General features: G+C 42.7%; 1 protein-coding gene across 2 annotated transcripts in view; it reads right to left on the bottom strand.

Annotated features, from left to right (window-relative positions):
- The window catches only part of COG5 (component of oligomeric golgi complex 5), a 383,955-nt gene that overhangs the window by 161,749 nt on the left and 198,920 nt on the right, over nucleotides 1–23,286 (bottom strand). For both annotated transcript variants that reach the window (XM_075857265.1, XM_075857266.1), the window contains exon 8: nucleotides 6,098–6,263. In XM_075857265.1, the coding sequence (XP_075713380.1) occupies nucleotides 6,098–6,263 (166 nt within the window). The remainder of the gene's footprint in view (nucleotides 1–6,097; nucleotides 6,264–23,286) is intronic.

The raw sequence follows: 23,286 nt of genomic DNA, 5'->3' as shown, positions 1-23,286 counted from the left end.
CATTTGGTCTGCCTGCAGCTGCCACTAGGGGGTGCTCACTGTTTTTCTATTGAGTATAAACAGTATACAGAAGCTCCACATTAGTGGTGGCTGCAGGCAGCTAGAAATTTATCAGTTAACTATGTCTAACATATGCAGGGGATTTGAGGTTTTGTATCATAAATCCATTGCTCCGACCGCTATAAAGATGTCAAGAAGTCAATCAACACAGAATTTTGGGCCTATTTTGATTAAAAATGAATAACTAACCGATGTTTAAGTGTGGACATTTGCTTTAAGGTATGGCTTTAATGTAAAGGACTTCTTTTAAATCTTGATACAATGTACTACATGTAGAATGTTAAAGAACTAAAAAACAAAAGTGTACAGTGATGCATAGAGGGCTATGTATAGTAAAAACTAAAAACGTAAAACACAGGAAGTGACATTACTAATGACACTTTTACACTCTGCAAATTTATAACATTCACATGGGAACCTAGTGGCAGCTTTTCTACACCAAAAAATACATAAAAACAGTACTAAGTGTCACGTTGGGTTCGTGGACCCACTGGACCGTACCGCCTTGGCGGTATCGTAGCTGGCCAACAGGGCACAGGAAACAGTCTATAGTTCGTATAGCGTACCTGTGGCAGCTCGGACAGTAGCAAGGCAGGCTCTGCTGGGACTAGGCAGCAGGCAGACGTCAGGCGTGGTGTAGCAGGACAGGCGTGGTATGCAGCACAGCATGACTACAGCTCAGCACGACACTTGACCAGTATAGCACAGGATACAGGTACGGGAAACACTGGGAACTGGAAGACACTAGGTGACCATTTGAATAGACAAACTAGTATACGACAAACAACGCTCAGGCATGGGAGGAAGGGGCTGGGACCTTCTTATAGCCCAGGGTGCTCTGGGAGCAATCAGCTCAATCTCCCACATGCGTGTGCTTTGACTTAAGTCTGGACTGAGCTCGCGAGCGCACCCTGGTGGTCACTGTGGAACAGGACGGCCGTATGTGCAGACATCTTTGGAGAAGGGCGTCGACTGGATGGAAGGAGTTCGTGGTCAGTGATCACGGACGTTACAGTATCCCCCCTCTTACGCCCCCTCCCCTTGGGACCAGAAAGAGAAAGAAACCTCTTAATGAGGGTAGGAGCATTGAGATTCTCTTCTGGCTCCCAGGACCTCTCTTCTGGACCAAACCCCTTCCAATCAATTTTTAAATGTCCAGGATCTCCTTACATAGAAGGTGTCTGCAGGACCGCTGGAGGCAACCGCAGGGCTAGGAGTCTTGGTAAAGTGCTTCAGAACCACCGGCTTCAGGAGGGAGACATGGAAGGAGTGGGGGATCTTGAGGGTAGGGGACAGCTGAAGCTTGTAGGCGACAGGGTTGATATGCTGTAGGATCTCGAAGCGAGGAACCTGGGAGCAAATTTGCATGATGGCGCCCTCAGTCGAATATTCATGGAGGACAGCCAGACCTTCATGCCAGGGAGAAACTGAGGAGGCTCTCTTCTCCTTGTGTCTGCCTTCCGTTTCATGCGGTCGACCGCCAGCAGGATGGAGGATCGAGTCTGCTGCCAGATCTGCAGAAAGTCCCTAAGAGCAGTTTCAGCTGCTGGTACCTTGGACGTATCAGGCACCGGGAGAGGAATTAGTGGGCGTTGGCCATAGACAATAAAGAACGGTGTATTCCTTGTGCACTCGCTGGTGTGATTATTGTATGAGAATTCAGCCCACGGGAGCAACGGCACCCAGTCATCATGCTGCTTGGAGATGAAGTGGCGTAGGTAGTTCTCCAAGATATGATTGATCCTCTCGACCTGACCATTGGACTGAGGATTGTAGGCAGAGGAAAAGTCCAACTTTACACCTAGGAGTCTGCAGAGGGCTCTCCAGAACTTCGAGGTGAACTGAACCCCCTGATTAGACACAATATGCTGCGGAAGCCGTGCAGGCGGAAGATGCTTTGGATGAAAAGCTTGGCCAGTTGAGGAGCAGAAGGAAGACTGGTCAGAGGAACGAAGTGGGCCATCTTTGAAAATCGATCCACCACAGCCCAGACAGTACTGCATCCAGCAGAGAGAGGCAGGTCAGTGATAAAGTCCATAGCTATATGCTGCCAGGGAGCATCGGGCACAGGCAATGGCTGCAGCAGGCCAGCATGTCTGGAGTGAGCGACCTTGTTAGCTGCACATATTGAGCAGGGAGAAACAAAGTCCATAACGTCCTTGGGCAGCGTGGTCCACCAGAAATGATGGGCAATCAGATCTCGGATCTTACGAGTCCCCGCGTGACCTGCCAGTCTAGAGGAGTGTCCCCAGCAGAGGATTCTCCCTCTGTCAGCCAGGCGCACAAAAGTCCTCTCTGGAGGAATGTCCCCAACTTGCAGGAGGTTGACAGAGACAATGCAAGACGGATCAATAATGTTATGTGGAATTTCCATGGTGTCTTCTGTCTCGAAAGACCTGGACAAGGCATCGGTCCTCACATTTTTGTCAGCCGGGCGATAATGGAGCTCAAACTGGAACCTGATAAAGAACAGCGACCACCTGGCCGGACGAGGATTCAGCCGTTGGGCCGTCTGGCTATAGGCGAGATTCTTATGGTCCGTAAAAATTAGGATGGGATGGCCGTTCCAGGACGGACTTTACCTTTTCAGGATCCATCTCGAGACCTCGATTCGAGACGATGTAGCCCAGGAAGGGTAGAGTATCTCTCTCAAACATGCACTTCTCCAACTTAGCGTACAGACGATTCTCCCTTAACCGCAGCAAAACTTGACGGACATGTCTCTGATGAGTCATAGGATCTGAAGAAAAAAATCAAGATGTCATCAAGATAGACTACTACACAAACATAGAGGAGGTCACAGAAGATATAATTAACTAACTCCTGGAAGACCGCGGGAGCATTACACAGGCCAAAGGGCATTACTAGATATTCATAGTTTCCATCACGGGTGTTAAATGCAGTCATGCATTCGTCACCCCGGGGAATCCGGATTAGGTTGTAAGCCCTACGCAGGTCTAGTTTGGAAAAAATCTTGGCACCACGTATACGATCAAATAGTTCTGAGATCAATGGCAACGCATACTTATTTTTCACCGTGATCTGGTTGAGACCACGGTAGTCAATACAGGGACGCAGAGAACCATCCTTTTTCTTGACGAAGAAGAACCCGGCTCCTGCCGGGGAGGAAGATTTCCGTATGAAGCACCGCTCCAAGTTCGCTTTAACATAGGCGAACATGGACAGAGTCTCTGGTAAGGAGAGAGGATATACCCTACCACGGGGAAGGGATGCACTAGGAATCAGTTCGATAGAGCAGTCATACGCTCGGTGTGGGGGCAGCGTCTCCGCCTCCCTCTTGCTTAATACGTACGAAAATGCAGCATAATGACCAGGCAATCCTGCCAATGACTGAGGCAGAGGAGGCTGAGCCGAACGAATCTGTCACAGGCAATGGTTGTGACACTCGGGACCCCACTGGAGAACCTCTCCAGAGTTCCAGTCCAGGACTGGGGCATGTAATAGTCGCCAAGGCATGCCCAGCAGCACGGGGTTAACGGCCTTGGACAAGACAAAGAACGATAACAGCTCGGAGTGGAGAGCTCACACTTGGAGCCTCAGCGGCTTGGTCACAGCTATAACTGGGTCTGGCAGAGGTAGTCCATTTACTGATGCAACCGTCAACGGCCTCTCCAGAGGGGTAGTGAGTAATTGAAGAAGATCCACCAGGTCTCTACAAATGAAATTAGCAGCAGATCCAGAATGTAGATACGCAGAGACCTGATGCGTTTTCTCGCCGGACACTATGGTTACGGGTATTGACAATTTAGACAGAAGTCCTTTTTTACCCAAGGTTCTCTCTCCTACCAACACTAGGCTTTGGGACATTTGGGGACACAGACGCACAAGATGACCTCCGAGGCCGCAATATAGACAGAGTCCCAAAGTGCGTCTGCATTGTTTCTCCTGGGTAGATAGCTTAGACTGGTCCATCCTCACAGACTCCTTAGGAGAATCGGCACCTGAGTACAGCAGAGGTTGCTGCAAGGGTGGGACCGGACCAGGAAGGCCTCCCTCCCGACGAGCTTCTTGGAGCCGTTCTCGGATCCTCATATCATTTCAGGTGGAAAGAAGGATGAGGTCACCCAGGGTAGATGGTAGATCTCGAGCAGCAAGTTCATCCTTAATCTTAGGCGACAGTCCCTGCCAGAATGTAGCCACGAGGACCTCATTGTTCCACAACAGTACTCCCGCCAGGGTGCGGAAGTGGATGGCGTACTCACCCACGGAGGTGTCTCCTTGGCGTATGTTTAACAAGGAAGCCGCTGCAGATGAGACTCGTCCAGGCTCAAGCACCATGCAAAAAGTGCGAAAGAAGCCCTGGAAGTCACGGGTCTCTGGTCCTTGTCCCTCCCAGATAGGATTCGCCCATGCAAGAGCCTTGCCAGTGCGGAGAGAGATGATGAAATCGACCCTTGCGCCATCAGACGAAAATGCCCTTGCATACAGGCTGAAGTAGATCTGGCACTGGTTCAAAAATCCACGACAGGTACCTGTGTCTCCATCATAGCGGTCAAGAAGTGGCAAAGAAAAATGGGGATCAACACTGTCAGGAGTTGTAGTCTGAGGATCAACACTGCCAGGAGGTGTAGTAGGAGGAACAGCAGCTTGTGACTCCTGCCGACGTGCGAGAATGTTCAAGGCCTGGAGGAGTTGGTCCTGTCGAGACCTGAGGTTCAGCATATCCGCCCGCATCTCTTGTGACGTCATCTTGGTCTTGGATCGACCAGCGGGGTCCATGGCCTGAGCGTACTGTCATGTTGGGTTCGTTGACGCACTGGACCGTACCACCTTGGTGGTATGGCAGCTGGCCAACAGGGCGCAGGAAACAGTCTATAGTTCGTATAGGGTAACTGTGGCAGCTCGGACAGTAGCAAGGCAGGCTCGGCTGGGACTAGGCAACAGGCAGACTTTAGGCGTGGTGAAGCAGGACAGGCGTGGTATGCAGCACAGCACGACTACAGCTCAGCACGGCACTTGACCAGGATAGCAAGGGATACAGGTACGGGAAACACTGGGAACTGGAAGACACTAGGAGACCAGTTGCATAGACAAACTAGGATACGACAAACAACGCTCAGGCATGGGAGGAAGGGGCTGGGACCTTCTTATAGCCCAGGGTGCTGTGGGAGCAATCAAATGAATCTCCCACCTTCGTGTGCTTTGGCTTCTTAAAGATCCCGGCACTTTAACGTTTCTGTGGTAGTTACAGCAGAGCAAGTAATCTCGTTGTAACCTGTCATCTACAGCGTAATCTCGCGAGATTACGCTTGCTTTGCTGTAACTACCACAGAAACATTAACGAAGTGCCGGGATTGTGAATAGACATCCCGTGGAATGTCTATTCACCGTCTAAACACTTCAGTATCGTTAATGTGTTAGTATAAGACAGCACATAGTGATCTAAAAGGATCCCTATGTGCTGAGGAAATTAATGGAGAGAAGGGTATGACCCTGATTGGTCAGTGTCACACACTCCTCTGTACAATGCCCACTTAGTCAATAGTAAAACACGCCCAGTTCTCCATTAACAAACTCATTAGCATAAAGCTAAAATCGCTCATAACGTGGTGAAAATAGATAGTTTTTTTTAAATAAAAAGCACTGCTGTCATCTACATTATAGCGCCCATCTCCTTATGTAGGAGATAGGACACTTATAATGTGGTGACAGAGCCTCTTTAAGTCTGGACTGAGCTCGCGAGCACACCCTAGTCGTAACTGTGGAACTGGATCGCCGTATGTGCAGACATCTCTGGAGAGAAGGGCATCGACTGGATGGAAGGAGTTCGTGATCAGCGACCACAGACGTTACAGTAAGTTTTAGAAAACTGAATAATGTGTGAAAATCTCAACCTCTAGCAAACGTGCCTGTTTCAAATTTCATGCTGAGCATACAAAAAGAACAAAAAAACAACAACAATACAGTGTAAAAATAGAAAGGCATACATTAGCAAGATAAACACTCATTCCTCACAGTTGGCAACAATGTTGAAATGAAATGTTTGCCTTTAAAGTGGTAAAAATTGCTTTCATACCTCTCTGGACGGCTTGTGATGTTTGTGTTAGAACCTTTATATCAAGAGCATTGTTGATATTCTCATCAAGTGCTGTGCAATAACCATCCACAACACTGGTAATGGTATCTTTTAGAGCTCCCAGGTTGTAAAATACTTGCAGTGCTGTCCCAACTTGTGTTGGATTCTATGGAAGAAAAATAAAATAAGAAAAGGTTAGAACAGAAGATCGCTTACGTGTTTCTATTTATAAGGGTTTAACGGTACTAAATTTTCAACAGGGTGATTTTAAAGATTTACATCTGTAACCATTTCCCCTAAACATGCCCCTATTTTTAGTGCAGACAAACTGTTCGGTTCCTAATCTGTATATGTGGAAAGTTACATAAAATAAAGGTGGAAAAAAAATATCAAAGAGTCTTTATAAAGAAGTGTTCTGGATCTCAACAGTTTACCTAACCGTAACTACAATGCTACAGTATTACATGGGAGCCCGATGACAAATGTCACTGGATTAGTGATCAAGAAAAACATCTAAACTTTGTAACTCACATATTATTATCACTGCCCAGAGAGGCCAACTCATGCCTTTAACTAGAGACACAAAAACTAAATATTTGTTTCCTTGATTTAATAAGCTACATAATGTACATCAAGTAAAAATGGCAGTAATGAAAAAGAGTCAATGTCTGGCAACTAGAGGGGATCCTGGGTCAAGTCCTTTGTCCTTATTCCAATCTTATAAAGTGATGGCATATCGCTAGAATGTTGCACGAGTAGAAAATAGACTGGCACTGCCTTGCCCAAATGGTGAATCCTTAGTTCTCTCGGAGTTGGAAGCAAACTTATTTCACGGACCGTGCTGCACAAACGCTCAGGTGGTGCTCTGCAATATACATAGCACAAAGACGGTTTGCAATATCGCTAGAATATGCCATTACTTTATGATCAGTGGTGGTCTGACCTCTTGGACCCCCACCGATACTGTATTACCTGAGCATTGATATTACAGTTCGGTAAACCGTTTGGATTGAAGGGGCCTCTGCTCTGATTTAGTGCTGCGTTCTAAGTTTTCACTGCACAGTGGCGTTACTGGCCACTCGGCTGTGCAGGGAACTGCCGCCGACCTCATTCACTTGACACATTTTACTATTTTCTGAAGCAACTTTGCAATTTTTAAGATGCAACATTATTGTTACTTTTTCCCTAGTGTATTTTGCAGGAAATACAACATAAAAGCAAACCACTACATATTATATAATCCTTTTTTGGAGCCACAATAATAGGTTGCCGTTCAGAAGCCATGGAAGCCGTTAGAGATATATGCATATCTCCACCCTGACCCTTATTACTACAGCCACATGTCCAAACCCACCCATGGTTATACGCTTAGGTCAATATTGTGTTCTCCATTGAGTGCCAAGACCTAGTAACGGAACTGATGCCATGTACCGTATCTCCTCCATGGCCCTCTTTCTACTCAGTTAAAGGGGTTATCCGGGAAGTGAATTTTTTTTTGTTAGGGGATGCAAATGAGGGGCTCTCTGGTGACCAATCATATTTCGGGCATGATGCCAGAAATATAATATGGCCGCTGAGCCCTCTGGCTGCAGTGGTCACATGCTACGTGCATGTAAATAAGCATCGGCACTGCCGCTAGAGCAACAGCGCTGGATCGCCGGGGACAAGGGTAGGTAAGTATTGCTTTTTTGGTTTATTTATTTCATTTGCAGCCTCTACGAAAAAAAAATTCACTTCCCGGATAACCCCTTTAACAGTAACTTGCAAGCAAAAAAAAAAAACAGAAGACGCTGGAATACAACTTATTCCTGTGCCAATCTTTGTAGTCGGGTACAAGTACTGAAGAAAGCTGTTGGCCAGAAGCGACCGATCATTGATCTCTATCTGGACAGATGTGTGGATTCCAAGACAGTGTTACAGGATGTGTGGGCGTCAGCGGCAGTAGAAAGAAGCATGCGAGCTGCATGCGGCTCCTGAATCACAGTGCGAGGGCAAAACATATTAAACTCTAAATGACGCTTCTTAATGTGATGCAAATTAGGAAAGATAAACTATTAGGATGTTGTATAAGAAATACTGCTGCTTCTCACATGTAAATTGACATATAATGGATTAGATCTTACAATAGATTTAATTACATTTTATGTTCTAAGCCAAACACTTTGTGCTTAGTATGTCATGTTCAAAAGTTTATACATCTGGTATCCCTGTAATCTGTTAAGCACTAAACCAAGATGAACATTTTTCTGGGTCACCCACATTTCGATTTATCCATCTGGCTCCAAATTATATTCAATTATTAATACACAGGAGATCATATCACATGCCATATAGGTGTCTGAAACAGGTGGGATTTCAGGACATGATCCGGAGGGGATTCTCACAGCTCATCACATTAAACATTTGTCAGAATTTGAAAGTATATAGCATTTTGAGTTTTAGAAAACATCATATTCACACTTAAACAAATGCATTCATTATAAATCAATCTGAGTTTAGCACAACTGTCCTGATCATCAGACTGTACAGTGTGTTGGTCCCAACAGGCTCATAAGTAAGGTCAGTATCAGATGTGGCAAAGTGGTCCCGTATTTTCGGTGGGGATTTAAAATCTAAAAGTGCTCATCAAAAAGTCTTTCAATTCAAGTTAGTTTAATTTTATAATCCCATTGACTAACTCTAGAAAAATCTGTGTGGATTTTAGGAGGTGGTGGGGAAACTTAAATTTGCAGCAAGTTTACTTGTAAGGGTATGTTCACACGCAGTGAGCAAAAACGTCTGAAAATACGGAGCTGTTTCCGGGTGAAAACCGTTCCGGATTTTCAAACGTTTGTTTTTGTTGTTTTTTTTAACAACTCGCGTTTTTTGCAGCGTTATTTACAGCCGTTTTTGGAGCGGTTTTTCAATGGAGTCAATGAAAAACGCCTCCAAAAATGTCCCAAGTGTCCTGCACTTCTTTTGACGAGTCGTCATTTTATGCGCCGTATTTTGACAGCGACGCATAAAATAAAGGCTCGTGGGAACAGAACATCGTAATTCCCATTGAAAGCAATGGGCAGATGTTTGTAGGCGTATTAGTGGCGTTTTTTCAGGCGTAATTCGAGGCTTAAAACGCCCGAATTACGTCTGAAAACACTGCGTGTGAACATACCCTAACAGAAATGTTGCATGTTCCACCCACATTGACTTGAATGTAGAAAAAAAAAATAAAAGAAAAAACTTGCGAATAAATAAGAGATATACAGTGAAGGAAATAAGTATTTGATCCCTTGCTGATTTTGTAAGTTTGCCCACTGTCAAAGACATGAACAGTCTAGAATTTTTAGGCTAGGTTAATGTTACCAGTGAGAGATAGATTATATTAAAAAAAAATAAAAAATCACATAGTCAAAATTATATATATTTATTTGCATTGTGCACAGAGAAATAAGTATTTGATCCCCTACCAACCATTAACAGTTGTCTCCTTCTCACCCAGCGTCTTACTTATGGTTTTGTAGCCCATTCCAGCCTTGTGCAGGTCTATGATCTTGTCCCTGACATCCTTAGAAAGCTCTTTGGTCTTGCCCATGTTGTAGAGGTTAGAGTCAGACTGATTCATTGAGTCTGTGGACAGGAGTCTTTTATACAAGTGACCATGTAAGACAGCTGTCTTTAATGCAGGCACCAAGTTGATTTGGAGCATGTAACTGGTCTGGAGGAGGCTGAACTCTTAATGGTTGGTAGGGGATCAAATACTTATTTTTCTGTGCACAATGCAAATAAATATATATAATTTTGACAATGTGATTTTCTGTTTTTTTTTTTTTTTTTTATATATAATCTATCTCTCACTGGTAAAATTAACCTAGCCTAAAAATTCTAGACTGTTCATGTTTTTGACAGTGGGCAAACTTACAAAATCAGCAAGGGATCAAATACTTATTTCCTTCACTGTATATATTTTTTTTGCATGGTGTATAATTTTGAGTGTCTTTGAGATAATTTTGCATTGTAGTGTATTCTATTAGTAATTGTTTTATTATTTTTCTTATATAAAACGTATTTGTTAAATTTAGAAATTGTACAGCTTTCTCAACTAATGAACACATTTCCATAGAATTTCTGAATGCATCCAAAGCCCCAATTTTAAGAGAAACGCTGCTGTATTTGCTTATTGTATGCTGTTATATCGATCAGTTAAGATAACCGTTCGTTTACATTTACTTCTTGCATAAAAAGTAGCAAAATTATACACTGAATTACATTGGACTACTAAAGCTATAACCCTCAAATAAAACCCTTGAAGCGACCCTCCGGTCTCAGGACAAAATTCTAAATGTGATGGGGTATATGGAATAATATTACCCGGTGCCCTCCGGTTATGCCCCTCTGCCATGGTTTTTGCTGTTTTAGGGTCCCCTCTGTGTTGTCTGAAAATGGCCACTGTGCTTTTCAAAATGAGTCTGAGACACTCCCTCTGTGCAGGATTGGACAGAACTGCTCACGTGAGCAGGTTTGGCCAATCCGATTACAGTGGGAGTGTCTCAGACTCCTAGTCTAAGATGAGCTGCAGCTATTTTGGAACAGTACAGAGGGGACCCTAAACCAGCGGATCCATGGCAGAGGGTCACAACTGGAGAGCACCGGGTAATATTACTCTATAAACCCAATCATATTTAAAATATTGTCCCCAGACCGGAGGGTCACTTTAAACTTTCTTTATTATTATATCACATTAAGAGAACTATACATGCTCCTAAATGTAAGGAAACTCCACTGCAATGAACTGTATCCAAAAATTTGATTCTTGTAAAAGTTGGTGGTTCATTATTCAAAGGTCAATATCTACTTATGTGTCAGATTTCTGACTAGTTGAACGATTACACAAAAGGCAAGCCAATATAAATAGAGAATAGGTCAATAAAGCCCTTCAGGAACTTATATGCTTTCCAGGAACAAATTGCAACCTTTTCCCCCCTCTTAGAATATGTTCCTAAATATCCATTGGTATAGTACGTGCGTTGATGTTTGGAAAATTACAGTCCTTCTGCAATATTGCCTCCATTTCTGGATTAATTTCCCTTGTACTGTAGGTTGATTTCAGAATGTTTATGCAATACATCCTTGTTGTTAAATACCATACATGTTTGCTTCCTCTACTTCCTAGCTATGTTATAAAGGATTAGTAGACCAACTATAACCTCAATAAACCTACATTTATAAAAGGTCACATTTCTCTAAAAGTACTTCACTGATCGATTAGCTCTCAACAGGAGGAAATCTTTTTCAACGACAACTTGACTGCTACTGTTTTGGATAGACTTTCCGCCCTTAAAGCAACAATTAATATTCTGTCTCGGGCCTTCTAATGAGATCTGCTTTATTGCTCAGCCTGCTTTAATCTGTTAGCTCTGCTTGTGTGATTTTATGCTAAGAAAATATTCAAAAAGGTTTCTAATAATCTTCTTTTCCATCAAAGGCATACATTTAATAAAAGTGGGTAATATTGCAAATATCCCCCCACTGATTGTATTAGTTTAAGCCACCACACCGCATTCTGGGCAAAATGGGCTTGATGCTTGTTTGCCCTTCTGTCTTCCAAAAATCCCTACAGGAGTCCAGTGCAAATTGACATTGGTGAGGTGAGTAACAACAAAGACACACTAATGGGAAGCAGAAAAGCGGCACTAGACCATGGCGAAGTGAGTAAAACTCCACCTGAAGTCCCTCCTAGAGGTCTCCTGGAGCTCTGGAGTCAATTAAAGAAAAAGGGGACTTCTGATGAGAGCTGGAAAGATAGGATTATGGGTAGAAACTTCTTGTCCTCTGGGGTGAATTTTGTAAAGCCTAAGGACATTTACCCACTTCACTTAGACTTTGGAGATTTCAGCTTCGGAGAAGGAAATGGGCAATTAACAAGGAGGTTTCTTGTCTTTTTATTATTATTATTATTATTATTATTTAGCACTATTAACTTTCAGGGCACTGTACATATGAAATACAAAGGGTTTTAAAAACAACCAAGTACAATAAACATGAGCTTACTAAATGACAGACTAGTACAGAAGGAGAAGAGGGCCTTGCCTGGGAGGCCTTATAATCTTTGCACAAGGGAAAATTGTGCTTTTTCGCGTTTTACATTTACAACAGGTTATTATGTAATATTCCTGTTATATTATTTTGATATTTTCAATTATTTATCTACAATTCAAGTTGGTGAAGTCTGGTATTGCATAAAGAGAACAGTAAGACAAATTCATATTAAAATAATACAATGGTCGCACTTTCCTATAGTATCTATGAACTGTGCTGTGTGCATTCTGATCCCTACTGTCTGAGAATCCAATTAATCATAACCAAACAAAATATGAACAGCACTCCAGACTTATGTTCACTTCAATAACTTATTTACATATATGGTTCTTCTTTAATATTTGGTTAAGAAATGTTTTGAACGTGGGGGTCCTTCCTCAGGCTTCCCGCAAATGTGCGTGACTGTACATCCTGATTGACCGTGCATTCCCACATTAAGGCGTACTGTCACGCCCTCGCCCTGTAGATGAAGCGGGCACAAGAGCTGTGCTCGCTGCATTTTCGACGGGTGTCAGTTGTAATATACAGGTGACATCCCGCTGCAACGGCGGCGATCACAGTTACTGCCGATCGCCGCTGTTTAACCCCTTAAATGCGGCAGTCAATAGCCGATCATAGTGATCACAGGTGCAGGTGGTTGCTATGGCAACCAGGAAGTCTAGCAATTGCTTCCTGGTCGGCCAAGTACGGTAGCTTATTCGGTCCTGCCTAAGGCAGGACCGAATAGGCTTAACTGTAAGTTGAAGAATGAGAGTTACAATACACTGCACTACATAGGTCTGCCTAAGGCAGGACCGAATAGGCTTAACTGTAAGTTGAAGAATGGCAGTTACAATACACTGCACTACATAGGTAGTGCAGTGTATTGTAAAGGGGATCAGAAGATCAGATCTTCAAGTCACAAAGTAAGTGAAAAAAAATAAAAAAGTAAAAAACAATGTTTACGAAAAATAAATACAAAGTTTTAAGTAATAAAAACAATAATCGCCCTGTTTACCTGATCAAGTCCTTGAAAAAAATGAAAGAAACTATACAGAATAGGTATCGCCGCGTTCGAAACGGTCTGAACTATAAAAATATGTTTACGATGAAAACACTAAAAAACAATTTTTATAAAAAGCAATAACAGCATTTCTTTTTTTGGTCACCTGGTCTAAAAATTTTTTTTTAATAAAAAGTGATCAAAAAGTCACAAGGACTTCCGGTTCCGGCGCTGATATGTGAGGACGTGGCGAAGAACTCTCCTAATCTACCTGACAAGTTAGACCGACTATCATAGCGCACAGGACCGAGAAGACACACCATCGCTGAAGAAGGTGACCGAGCACACACCGAAAGAGACTACGGAACAGTTTTGAGGAAGCAAGCACCCCACAAACAGGAGCGCAGTGAGTAATATCTCCAGCTCGCGCTGCAGGCCGGAAAGAGGCAGGGGAGACTGCACGAAACAGGCAGACGAACAGGGGAAAGCTCAGACCCCTAGGAGAAACGAGCAAACCGGGCAAATACAAATAGAACTCACCGCATATAGCCCGAACGGTGGTGCCGACATCCCGCCTCGCGGCGCCATTGTCACGTGCTCTTCCCCCTTCCTGCTGGTGACGGGCGCCATCTTACACACGTGAACGGCAGAGATTTGTGTGGTCAATTGACGCAGGGCCAGATACAAGGGAGATTAAAAACCGCTGAGTCTCAACAGCCAAATATGCCGCCAGTGACTCGCAAAGAAAAGCAGTCGTTAAGCCGTCCATCATCAGACCTGGAGGACCTGCCGTCAGATGAGGAGGGGGTAGAAGCAGAGTCAGTGTCAGGTATGGCGACCCTGATAAATTATAAAAAACTGGCAACTGAAGTGGCTAAGAGAATAACGCCAGACATTCAGGACACCCTGGCAACTGCAATAGCAACTTCCCTACAAACACTACAAGCAGATATTGCCCAACATGGCACGAGGCTAGATGAGGTGGAACAGCGCGTGTCAATGCTGGAAGATGAGGCTGCAGACACGCATGAGAAATTACAAGAGCTGCTAAATGAGAAACAAAAGATGGCTATTAAACTAGACGACCTAGAAAATAGGTCAAGAAGAAACAATATTCGAATAGTGGGCCTCCCAGAAAGCATACCAGCGCTACACTTAAAACGCATATGTGAATACGATTTACCCAAAGTCCTAAATATGAATGGCTCATGTAAGGTTGAAAGAGCACACAGAGTGGGTCCAGACCGTCAATACCAGCAACCTCAATCTGGTTTCAACAACAAAAAGGCCAGACAGGTCATAGTGCGTTATTTGGACTATTCAGACAAAGAAGCCTTATTACGTGCGTACAAAACGCGACAGGGACCGACAAAGTTAAACGGAATATCAGTAATGTTATTTGGTGATTACTCGGCGGAAGTCTCTAGAAAGCGCAAGATGTTCAGTAAAATATGCACTGCATTCCATAAAAAGGGACTGAAATTTCAGCTACAATATCCGGCGATTTTGCGAGTCACTACTCCGGGTGGAACCCTACAGACCTATAGTGACCATCAAGAAGCAGAAGAGGTGTTTCGGGACCTGCTCCGGGAAAATACCCAACTCGATACAGGAGGAAACAGAGACAAAGACCAGAGGGGAAAGACACTCTCGACAGAAGACCAAACGCCAAAGGAAAAAAGACATCCGCAAACTCCGCGGTCAACAGCGCAACGAGTGTGAAAAGAACAAGAAACAGTGGGACTGTAGCGAACTGGAAATTTTTATTCTTCCATACGCAAGGGTAACGGGTAAGAAAAAGGGGGGGGGGGGGAAGAATAGAAAATGTACCATCTTTATACATGTTTGATATGCGAGACTTTGTGACTGTACGGGAAAATATGTCCGGAATATGCGCTTTTTGTTGAGGGGGCAGGCGCGGAAAGATACTGAAACAATGTATTGATTGGTGTGAGGTCATGTGTGTTTGACATTTTATATCTCAAGGTAGACTGGTGAAAGTCACATGTCAGAAGAAAGTGAAGTACAAGAATATAATGAAGCAGGGTCCCTGGAGGACATAAGGGACGTTTATGTTGGTGTTAATAGTTTTGGTTTAATGTTAAATAACAGCCATTTAGAGAAATCTAACATTGAATCATTGAGGCAACAGACATATACCGTGATATTAACAAAGTACAAGAATAGAAACAAAGCAAACTATCATACCCTCATACGTGCGTGTCTTTTATGAAAATAGTGTCTTGGAATGTTAAGGGACTATTGTCCCCCCATAAGAGATCTATGGTACTGAGACACCTAGCAAAGCTGAAGGCAGATATAGCCTTACTTCAGGAGACACATCTGGAAGAGACAGATTTTTTTAGAATGAGGAAATATTGGGTGGGAGAGATTTACGGATCATCAGCTAGCCACAAAAAAAACGGGGTAATGATTCTGATACATAAAAATTTGACATCCATGTTACGCTCTAAACAGGTAGACTCAGATGGACGCCTTATACAGATTTTATTGGACACACAGATGGGGGAACTGAGTATCTATAACATATATGCACCAAACTCTAATAATCGTCAGTTTTTCCAAACGCTTCAATGTTTTATTTTGGCAGACACAAATGCGAAGAAAATAGTGGGGGGAGATTTTAACTCGGTAGTGCAAATAGATGAGGACAGACTGCGCAATGCACCAGCACAACCACTGGCCACAGATGGGATATTACCTGACCTGTTACGGATCACGCAACTGCGAGATAGCTGGAGACATACACATCCTGATGGCAGGGAATATACTTATTATTCAGCATGCCACAATTCTTGGTCCAGACTGGATTACATTTTTCTAAGCTCACATTTATTGCAAAATCTAGAGCTGGCTGACATTACGGACTTGATCATATCTGATCATGCCCCTGTGTGTTTACTTTTGGCCGATACTTATCCAAAAGGAGGAGATTTTATGTGGAGATTTCCAACCTTTCTAACAACGGATGACGGATTTAAGGACATCCTGAAAGGTTGGTGGCTGGAATATGAAAATGAGAATGCAGCCCACAAAGCAGATCAGGTCTTGTTTTGGGAAACAGCTAAAGCAGTCCTGCGGGGGAGGCTCATCGGTTATGTCTCATACAAAAAAAACCAGACATATCAGAAATACAGGGAATATGGCGATGGGCTTAGAAAAGCTTACTCTCTCTTCCTGACAGATCCGTCATCAGATAATAAACACAAGTGGGTAACAGCCAAACGAAACTTCGAAGAATGGTTAGACAAGAAAGAAAGATTTGGTAGATCAATTTACGAAGCCGAGTTGTTTCGCTTTGGAAATAAAGCAGGGAAGCTGCTGGCAGGGCTTTCAAGAGGATATCGCCCAAGGACACATATAACAAAGTTGGCAGATCACACAGGGCATTTACACACTGACCCTAGGAAAATAAATGACACTTTAAGATCTTTTTATCAGAAATTATACGAAACAGATCTGTCAGTAGAAGACACAAGGGGGAGCCAGTTCCTCTCAAATTTAGATCTACCTAATGTGACATCGGAGCAACTAGAAAATCTGAATGCTCTGATAACGGTAGAAGAGCTGCAAAAAACGATAAAAGGCTTATCAAATGGGAAGGCCCCGGGGCCTGATGGATACCCGGCTGAATTTTATAAAATATTGTTAGAACAATTAACCCCAACTTTATTGGCCTACTTCAATTCATTATTACAGGGTGCCGACATACCAGCAGCGGCAAATACTGCATACATAAAAGTCATACCCAAGGCAGGAAAGGACCTCACACAACCAGGATCGTATAGACCAATTTCACTAATAAACCAAGATCTGAAACTGATATCCAAGATCATGGCGGATCGACTTGCAGATCTGATGCCCCAGCTGGTGGGATCATCCCAGGTGGGATTTATTAAGGGAAGAGCTGCGGTGACTAACATTAGGAAGGTTTTAGGTGTCATGGATGAGATCAAGGCTTGGCCATCGCCATCCAGCCATCCAGCGTTAGTGCTGCTAGACGCTGAAAAGGCATTTGATAATGTTGAGTGGCGATGGCTGAACAAGGTGCTAGACAAATTTAATCTAAAAGGTAGTTTCCGAATGTACTTAAAAGCACTGTATAATACTCCCACGGCAGCGGTGTGCACGCCGGGATTTCGATCCCAAACTTTTACATTACACAAGGGAACGCGTCAGGGATGCCCTCTGTCACCCCTACTTTTTGACCTGGCGTTAGAACCATTAATACGTGAGTTAGAACGGGAGGATCTGTTTACTGGTATAGCAATAGGGAGAAAAGAAGTGAAAACCGCAGTTTTCGCGGATGACATACTACTCTTTCTCTCGCATCCAACACAGCATTTACAGGGAATCTTTGAATTGTTTCAGCATTACAGATCCTTTACGGGATTCAAGATAAACCCAAATAAATGTGAAATACTGAGCTTGTCCGCGTATAATCTCTCTAGGGATCGAGAAATCCAGGAAATAGGCATTAAGGTAGCAAAGAATCACATCACATACTTAGGGATTCAGATAGGGAAATCAACAGGATCCCTTTATAAATTAAATTTTGAACCGTTGTTTTGTAAAATAAAAGGAGAACTGGAGAGATGGGTGACACTACCGCTTTCAATGTTTGGGAGATGCCATTTGGTTAAAATGATATCTTTTGCAAGATTATTATACCCACTACAAACTATACCTGTTCTCTTGAAACATACAGATGTTAAAAATTTTAATACTGCTATCTCAAAATTTATATGGCGAAATAAACGTCCTCGCATATCCTTAGCTAAGCTACATGGCTATCATTGGCAGGGGGGTTTAAATATTCCGCATCTGAGGGGATATAATGTGGCCAGTCTCTTCCGGCATGTCTTAGATTGGATGCACCACACTAAGCATTATTCAAATTGGGCACTGGAAAGTGCGCTAGCAGGAAAATATGATCTCACCGCATTACTACACACCAAGCTAGCATCTCTCCCGAGTCATGTGAAGGGCTCTTTACTATTGAGGGACACCATTATGTGTTGGAAGGAAGTGAGGAAAAAGTCAGGGGTATCATTCCAACTCTCCAAGCATCTGCCACTGTGGTCTCATATAGATTTTGTGGCCGGAAGTTCCAGCTCCCTTTTCACCACGTGGAAACAACAGGGGATACAGACAGTAGGTCACGTTTTGCATGCCACAGAACCTAGATTAAAAACTTTGCCTGAGTTGGTGGGAGAGTTTGGGATATCACCGTGCCATTTCTTACAGTATCTGCAAGTGAAGTCCTTCTGTACTAAATTAGTAAGAAACCTGGAACCAGAAATTGTAGATAATTCCTTTGATGTGATCATAGGAGAAGGAACACATAGGAAGTCGTTGTCAGAACTTTATAAAACAATTAAAGATTTATACACAAAAATAAGCCCGGGGAACCATTTCCCTTACTGGAGACGCATACTGAACATACCAGACATAAATACTTCCATCTTGAAAGGGTGGGAGTTGGTCCGAAAACATGTAGTAAATGAGGTGTGGAGGGAATCACAATTCAAACTAATGTATGCGGCCATTTACGCTTTCAATATACCACCCAATGTAGACAATCTCGACAGACTGCAAGCATGTCCGAAATGTAACCAACCACGCACAGATTTATATCATAGCATATGGTCATGCCCGGAGACCCAGCGATACTGGAAAATAGTATTAGACTACATACAAACGCTATGGGGGACTGCACTCCCAATGGATCCTATGAAAATTCTCTTTCACCAAGCGAACTCAACTGACAAGGTGGGAGAGGGACATCCCCCCCTGGTACATATCATACTTATCATAGCTAAGAGGTGTTTGTTGAGACAATGGCTGGAATCAGACATACCGACTCTAACACAAATAACACAACAAATGAGAATTTGTCTGTTTTCAGACAAGATAGAAGCAGCAAAGCACAAAGGGGAAAGGACAGCAGGCTTTTTTAGGAAATGGAAGCCCTTCCTTGAACAATTACCAGATGCGGAGATTGGGGAGGTAGTAAATAGCTTTAAGTACACAAAGTGGTATCTCACGGAAGATCTAAAAGGGACTTTGGGCAAATTAAAAAGGGTTTAACGAAGATAGGTCTTGGCACTTAAGGTAAACTAAGGATAACAAGTCAAAAGACTATGGTATCAGAGAGGGGAAGTTTCACAATGGCAAAATGGAGTTTTGGACAGACGGGAAACTGCACAGTAGATCATTGCTATGAGTTGTATTAAAAAAGACCTTGCTTTTGTTTCTACTTAATGCTTTCCAATGTAAAATGTCTGTTTTTGATAAATGTATTTGTTGTTGATCTGTTGTAATTTGCTATGTTTGAAAAAATAAAAAAATTGTCACAAGTACGCCAAAATAATACCCACAAAAACGACAGTTCGTCACGGAAAAAACAAGCCCTCCCACAGCGATATCAACTGAAAAATAAAAAAGTTATGTCTGCCAGAAAATGGCGCCACTAAAACATGATTTTTTTTAGAAGAGTATTATTATTGTGGGAACGTAGTGAAACGTAAAAAAACAATATAAATTTGGTGTCGCTGTAATCGTATCGACCCGCAGAATAAAGTTAACATGTTGTTTATACTGCACGGTGAACACTGTAAAAAAGATAAAACAAAACAGTGCTAGAATTGTTGTTTTTTTGGTTTCCTCATCTCCCAAAAAATTTAATAAAGTGATAAAAAAAATTGCATGTACGCCAAAAAGGAACCAATAAATGGAACCAATAAAAATTACAGCTTGTGTCACAAAAAAAAAAAGCCCTCACACAGCTCCACCAATGGAAAAATAACACGTTATGACTCTCAAAACGCAATGATGCAAAATTATGCTAAATTATGGCCCAGACTGAATTTTAGGTTCAGTAGTTTTTCACTAAAAACCCCACATCATCATTTGCTAGACCCCACAGGTGGACCCCGTAGATGCAGCGGAGATGAGGACACCTTAGGGCCTTATAGGGCTAGTGAAGAAGTAAAAAATTAGGCAATACTGGAGCGCAGATATTTTATATAATACCCAAAAAACCTGGCCTGTGCATAAAAGATTGGTTCAAAGCGTACCACACCAATCCATGGATTATTAATTTTATTATTCATTCACCCCATTATTACATCGTCCTATTATGCCCTGATGTATTTCGCCCAGCCTACATATACCTTGATGTACACCGCTCAGCTTACATATACCCTGATGTACTCCACACAGCTTACATATACCCTGATGTACTCCACACAGCTTACATATACCCTGATGTACTCCACACGGCTTACATATACCCGGATGTACTCCACACAGATTACATATAGCCTGACGTACTCCACATAGATTAAATATGCCACCACGTTATAAACTGAAATACCAGTAAAACTCCAAACAAAATTGCTCTCCAAAAGCAAAATGTCGGTCCTTCTGAGCCTGGCATTGTGGCCAAATAGCAAATTATGACATATGGGGTATTACTGTACTCTGGAGAACCTGTTTAATAATGTGTGGGGTGTGTGTCTCCAGTGGTACAAGATGGGCGGAATACATTGGGCTCTGAAATGTCATATCTGTAGAAAATTTCCATTTTCAATCTGCAACATCTTTTGTGAACTAATTTTTGCAAAACACTTGTGGGGTCAAAATACTCAGTACACTTTTGATGAATTCTTTGAGGGATGTAGTTTCCAAAATGGGGTAATTTTTCAGGGTTTTCCACTGTACTGGTACCTTAGCTCAATGCAACAAGGTTTCTGTATACTAATCTTCTAAAATCTACAATCCAAAAACCAAATTGCACTCCTTCCCTTTAGAAGCCTTACTGTGTGTGTCCAAATAGCAGTTTACGACCACATATGGGGTATTGCCTTAAAAATTGCGTGACAAATTTTGGGGTTTCTTTTCTCCTGTATTCCTTGTAAAAATGAAAAATGTTCAGCTAAAACAAAACATTATTAGAAAAAATACAGATTTAAATTTTTATGGCCGAATTCTAATAAAATCTATAAAACATCTGTGGGGTCAAATATTCATTACAACCTTAACTTAATTCTTTGAGGAGTGAAGTCTCAAAATGGGGTAACATCTGGGGAATTTCTACTGTACTGGTACTACAGGAAGCTTTGCACATGCGACATGGCACCTAGAAACAAATTCAGCAAAATATGCACTCCTTCACTTCTGAGTCCAGCCATGTGTCCAAACAGAAGATTGCAATCGCATATGGGTTATTGCTGTACTCGGGAGAAAATGCTTTACAAACGTTCAGGTGGTTTTCTCCTATAGTCCTTGTGAAAATTCAAAATTTTTAGCTAAAACCACATCTTATTGGAAAAAAATATGCTTATTTTTTTTATTTTCACATCCCAATTCTAATAAACTCAGTGGGTCAAAATGCTCACTACACCCCTAGATTAATTCCTCAAGGGGTGTAGTTTACCAAATGGAGTCACATTTCAGGGTTTTTTATTGTACTGGTTCCTTAGGCTACATTCACACGAGCGTGACAGATTTACGTGTGGAAATCTGGTCCGTGTGCATTGCGTTATTGCATCTGTGCTTTGCGAGTGGCATGTGTTTTTCACGTACTCGCAATGCACATTTTTTTTCTTTTTCAATGGAATTGATGCGCAAATCATGCACAGCACATGGATGTGCATCTGTGTGCTGTGCGTGATTTTCACGGGCCCATTGACTTCAATGGGCGCGTAGGTGCGTAAAAAAACACACCAATATAGGACGTGCAGTGAGTGTCCACGCTACGGACACACGCTGGGTGGAAATTCCTGCATGTGCAAATGGCCCCATTGATATCAATGGGTCAGTGTGCTGTGCGGGATTTTCACCCTCAAGGGCCCTGCAACATGGCACCCAGGAATCAATCCAGCAAAATCTGCGCTCCAAATGCCAATTGGTGCTCCTTCCCTTCTGAGCCCTGCCGTGTGCCAAGACAGCAGTTTATGACCACATATGGGGTATTTCCCTACTAGGAATGGAGTTGGTTTACAAATGATGGGGTGCTTTTTCTCCATTAATTGTTGAGAAAATGTAAAATGTGGAACAACAGCTACGTTTTATTGGAAAACAATTTAATTTTTCATTTCCACTGCCCATTTCTAATAAAATCTATGAAACACCTGTGGGGTCAAAATGCTCACTACACCCCTAGATGAATTCCTTATTTGGTGTAGTTTGCCAAATGTAGTCACTTTTGATGAGTTTCTACTGTACTGGTACCTTGGGGGCTTTGCAAAAGCAACATGGTGCAGAGAAACCAATCCAGCAAAATCTGCGCTCCAAAAGCCAAATGACGCGCCTTCCCTTGTGAGCCCTGCTGTGTATTCATACAGTGGTTGAATACCACATATTTACATACTCTGCAGAAGTTGCTTTACAAATGTTAGGGTGCTTTTTCTCCTTTATTTGATGAGAAAATGAAACATTTTGAGCTAAAGCTACATCTTAGTGGAAAAGAAAATAATTTAATTTCCACTGCCCAATTCTAATAAAATCTATGGAACACCGGTGGGGTGTAGATTCCAAAATGGGGTCTTTTTCTTAGGTGTTTCCTTTGTTTTGGCACCACAAGATCTCTTCTAACCTGACACTAGGTGCTCCTTTGCTCCTGATGCCTGTGTTTCAGTCCAGTAGCGCACTAGGACCACATGTGGGATATTTCTAAAAACTGCAGAATCCGGGCAATAAATATTGAGTTGCGTTTTTCTGGTAAAACCTTCTGTGTTACAGGAAAAAAATGGATTAGAATATCTGTAAAAAACAGGTTCCATCCTCACAGATTTTTGCGGAGCTCACTACAGCGAGAGAATCCTTGTGTTCTTTGATAGACCAGTCACACGCTCGGTTCAGGGATCGGATGCGCAAGCACTCTTACGAACATGCGGATAAATGCGGTAGGTCTCTGGCACGGATGCTGCATCCCCGTACACAAGCGTCATATATCCCTAAAGTTTCATCTCCCTCGGGCGGTGAGGTTCATGACCCGGTTGGTATTACTGACTGCTTTAAACACTATTACTCGGCGCTATACAATATTAAAGGCCAATTTCATGATATGCAGGCAGAGGCGTTACGGGATAAAATCGACCATTAT

The sequence above is a fragment of the Rhinoderma darwinii genome, chromosome 3 (genome assembly GCF_050947455.1).
Source record: "Rhinoderma darwinii isolate aRhiDar2 chromosome 3, aRhiDar2.hap1, whole genome shotgun sequence".
In the NCBI taxonomy this organism is placed as follows: domain Eukaryota; kingdom Metazoa; phylum Chordata; class Amphibia; order Anura; family Rhinodermatidae; genus Rhinoderma; species Rhinoderma darwinii.
The sequence above is the reverse complement of the archived record's forward strand: the minus strand, read 5'-3'. Positions and strand labels throughout refer to the sequence as shown.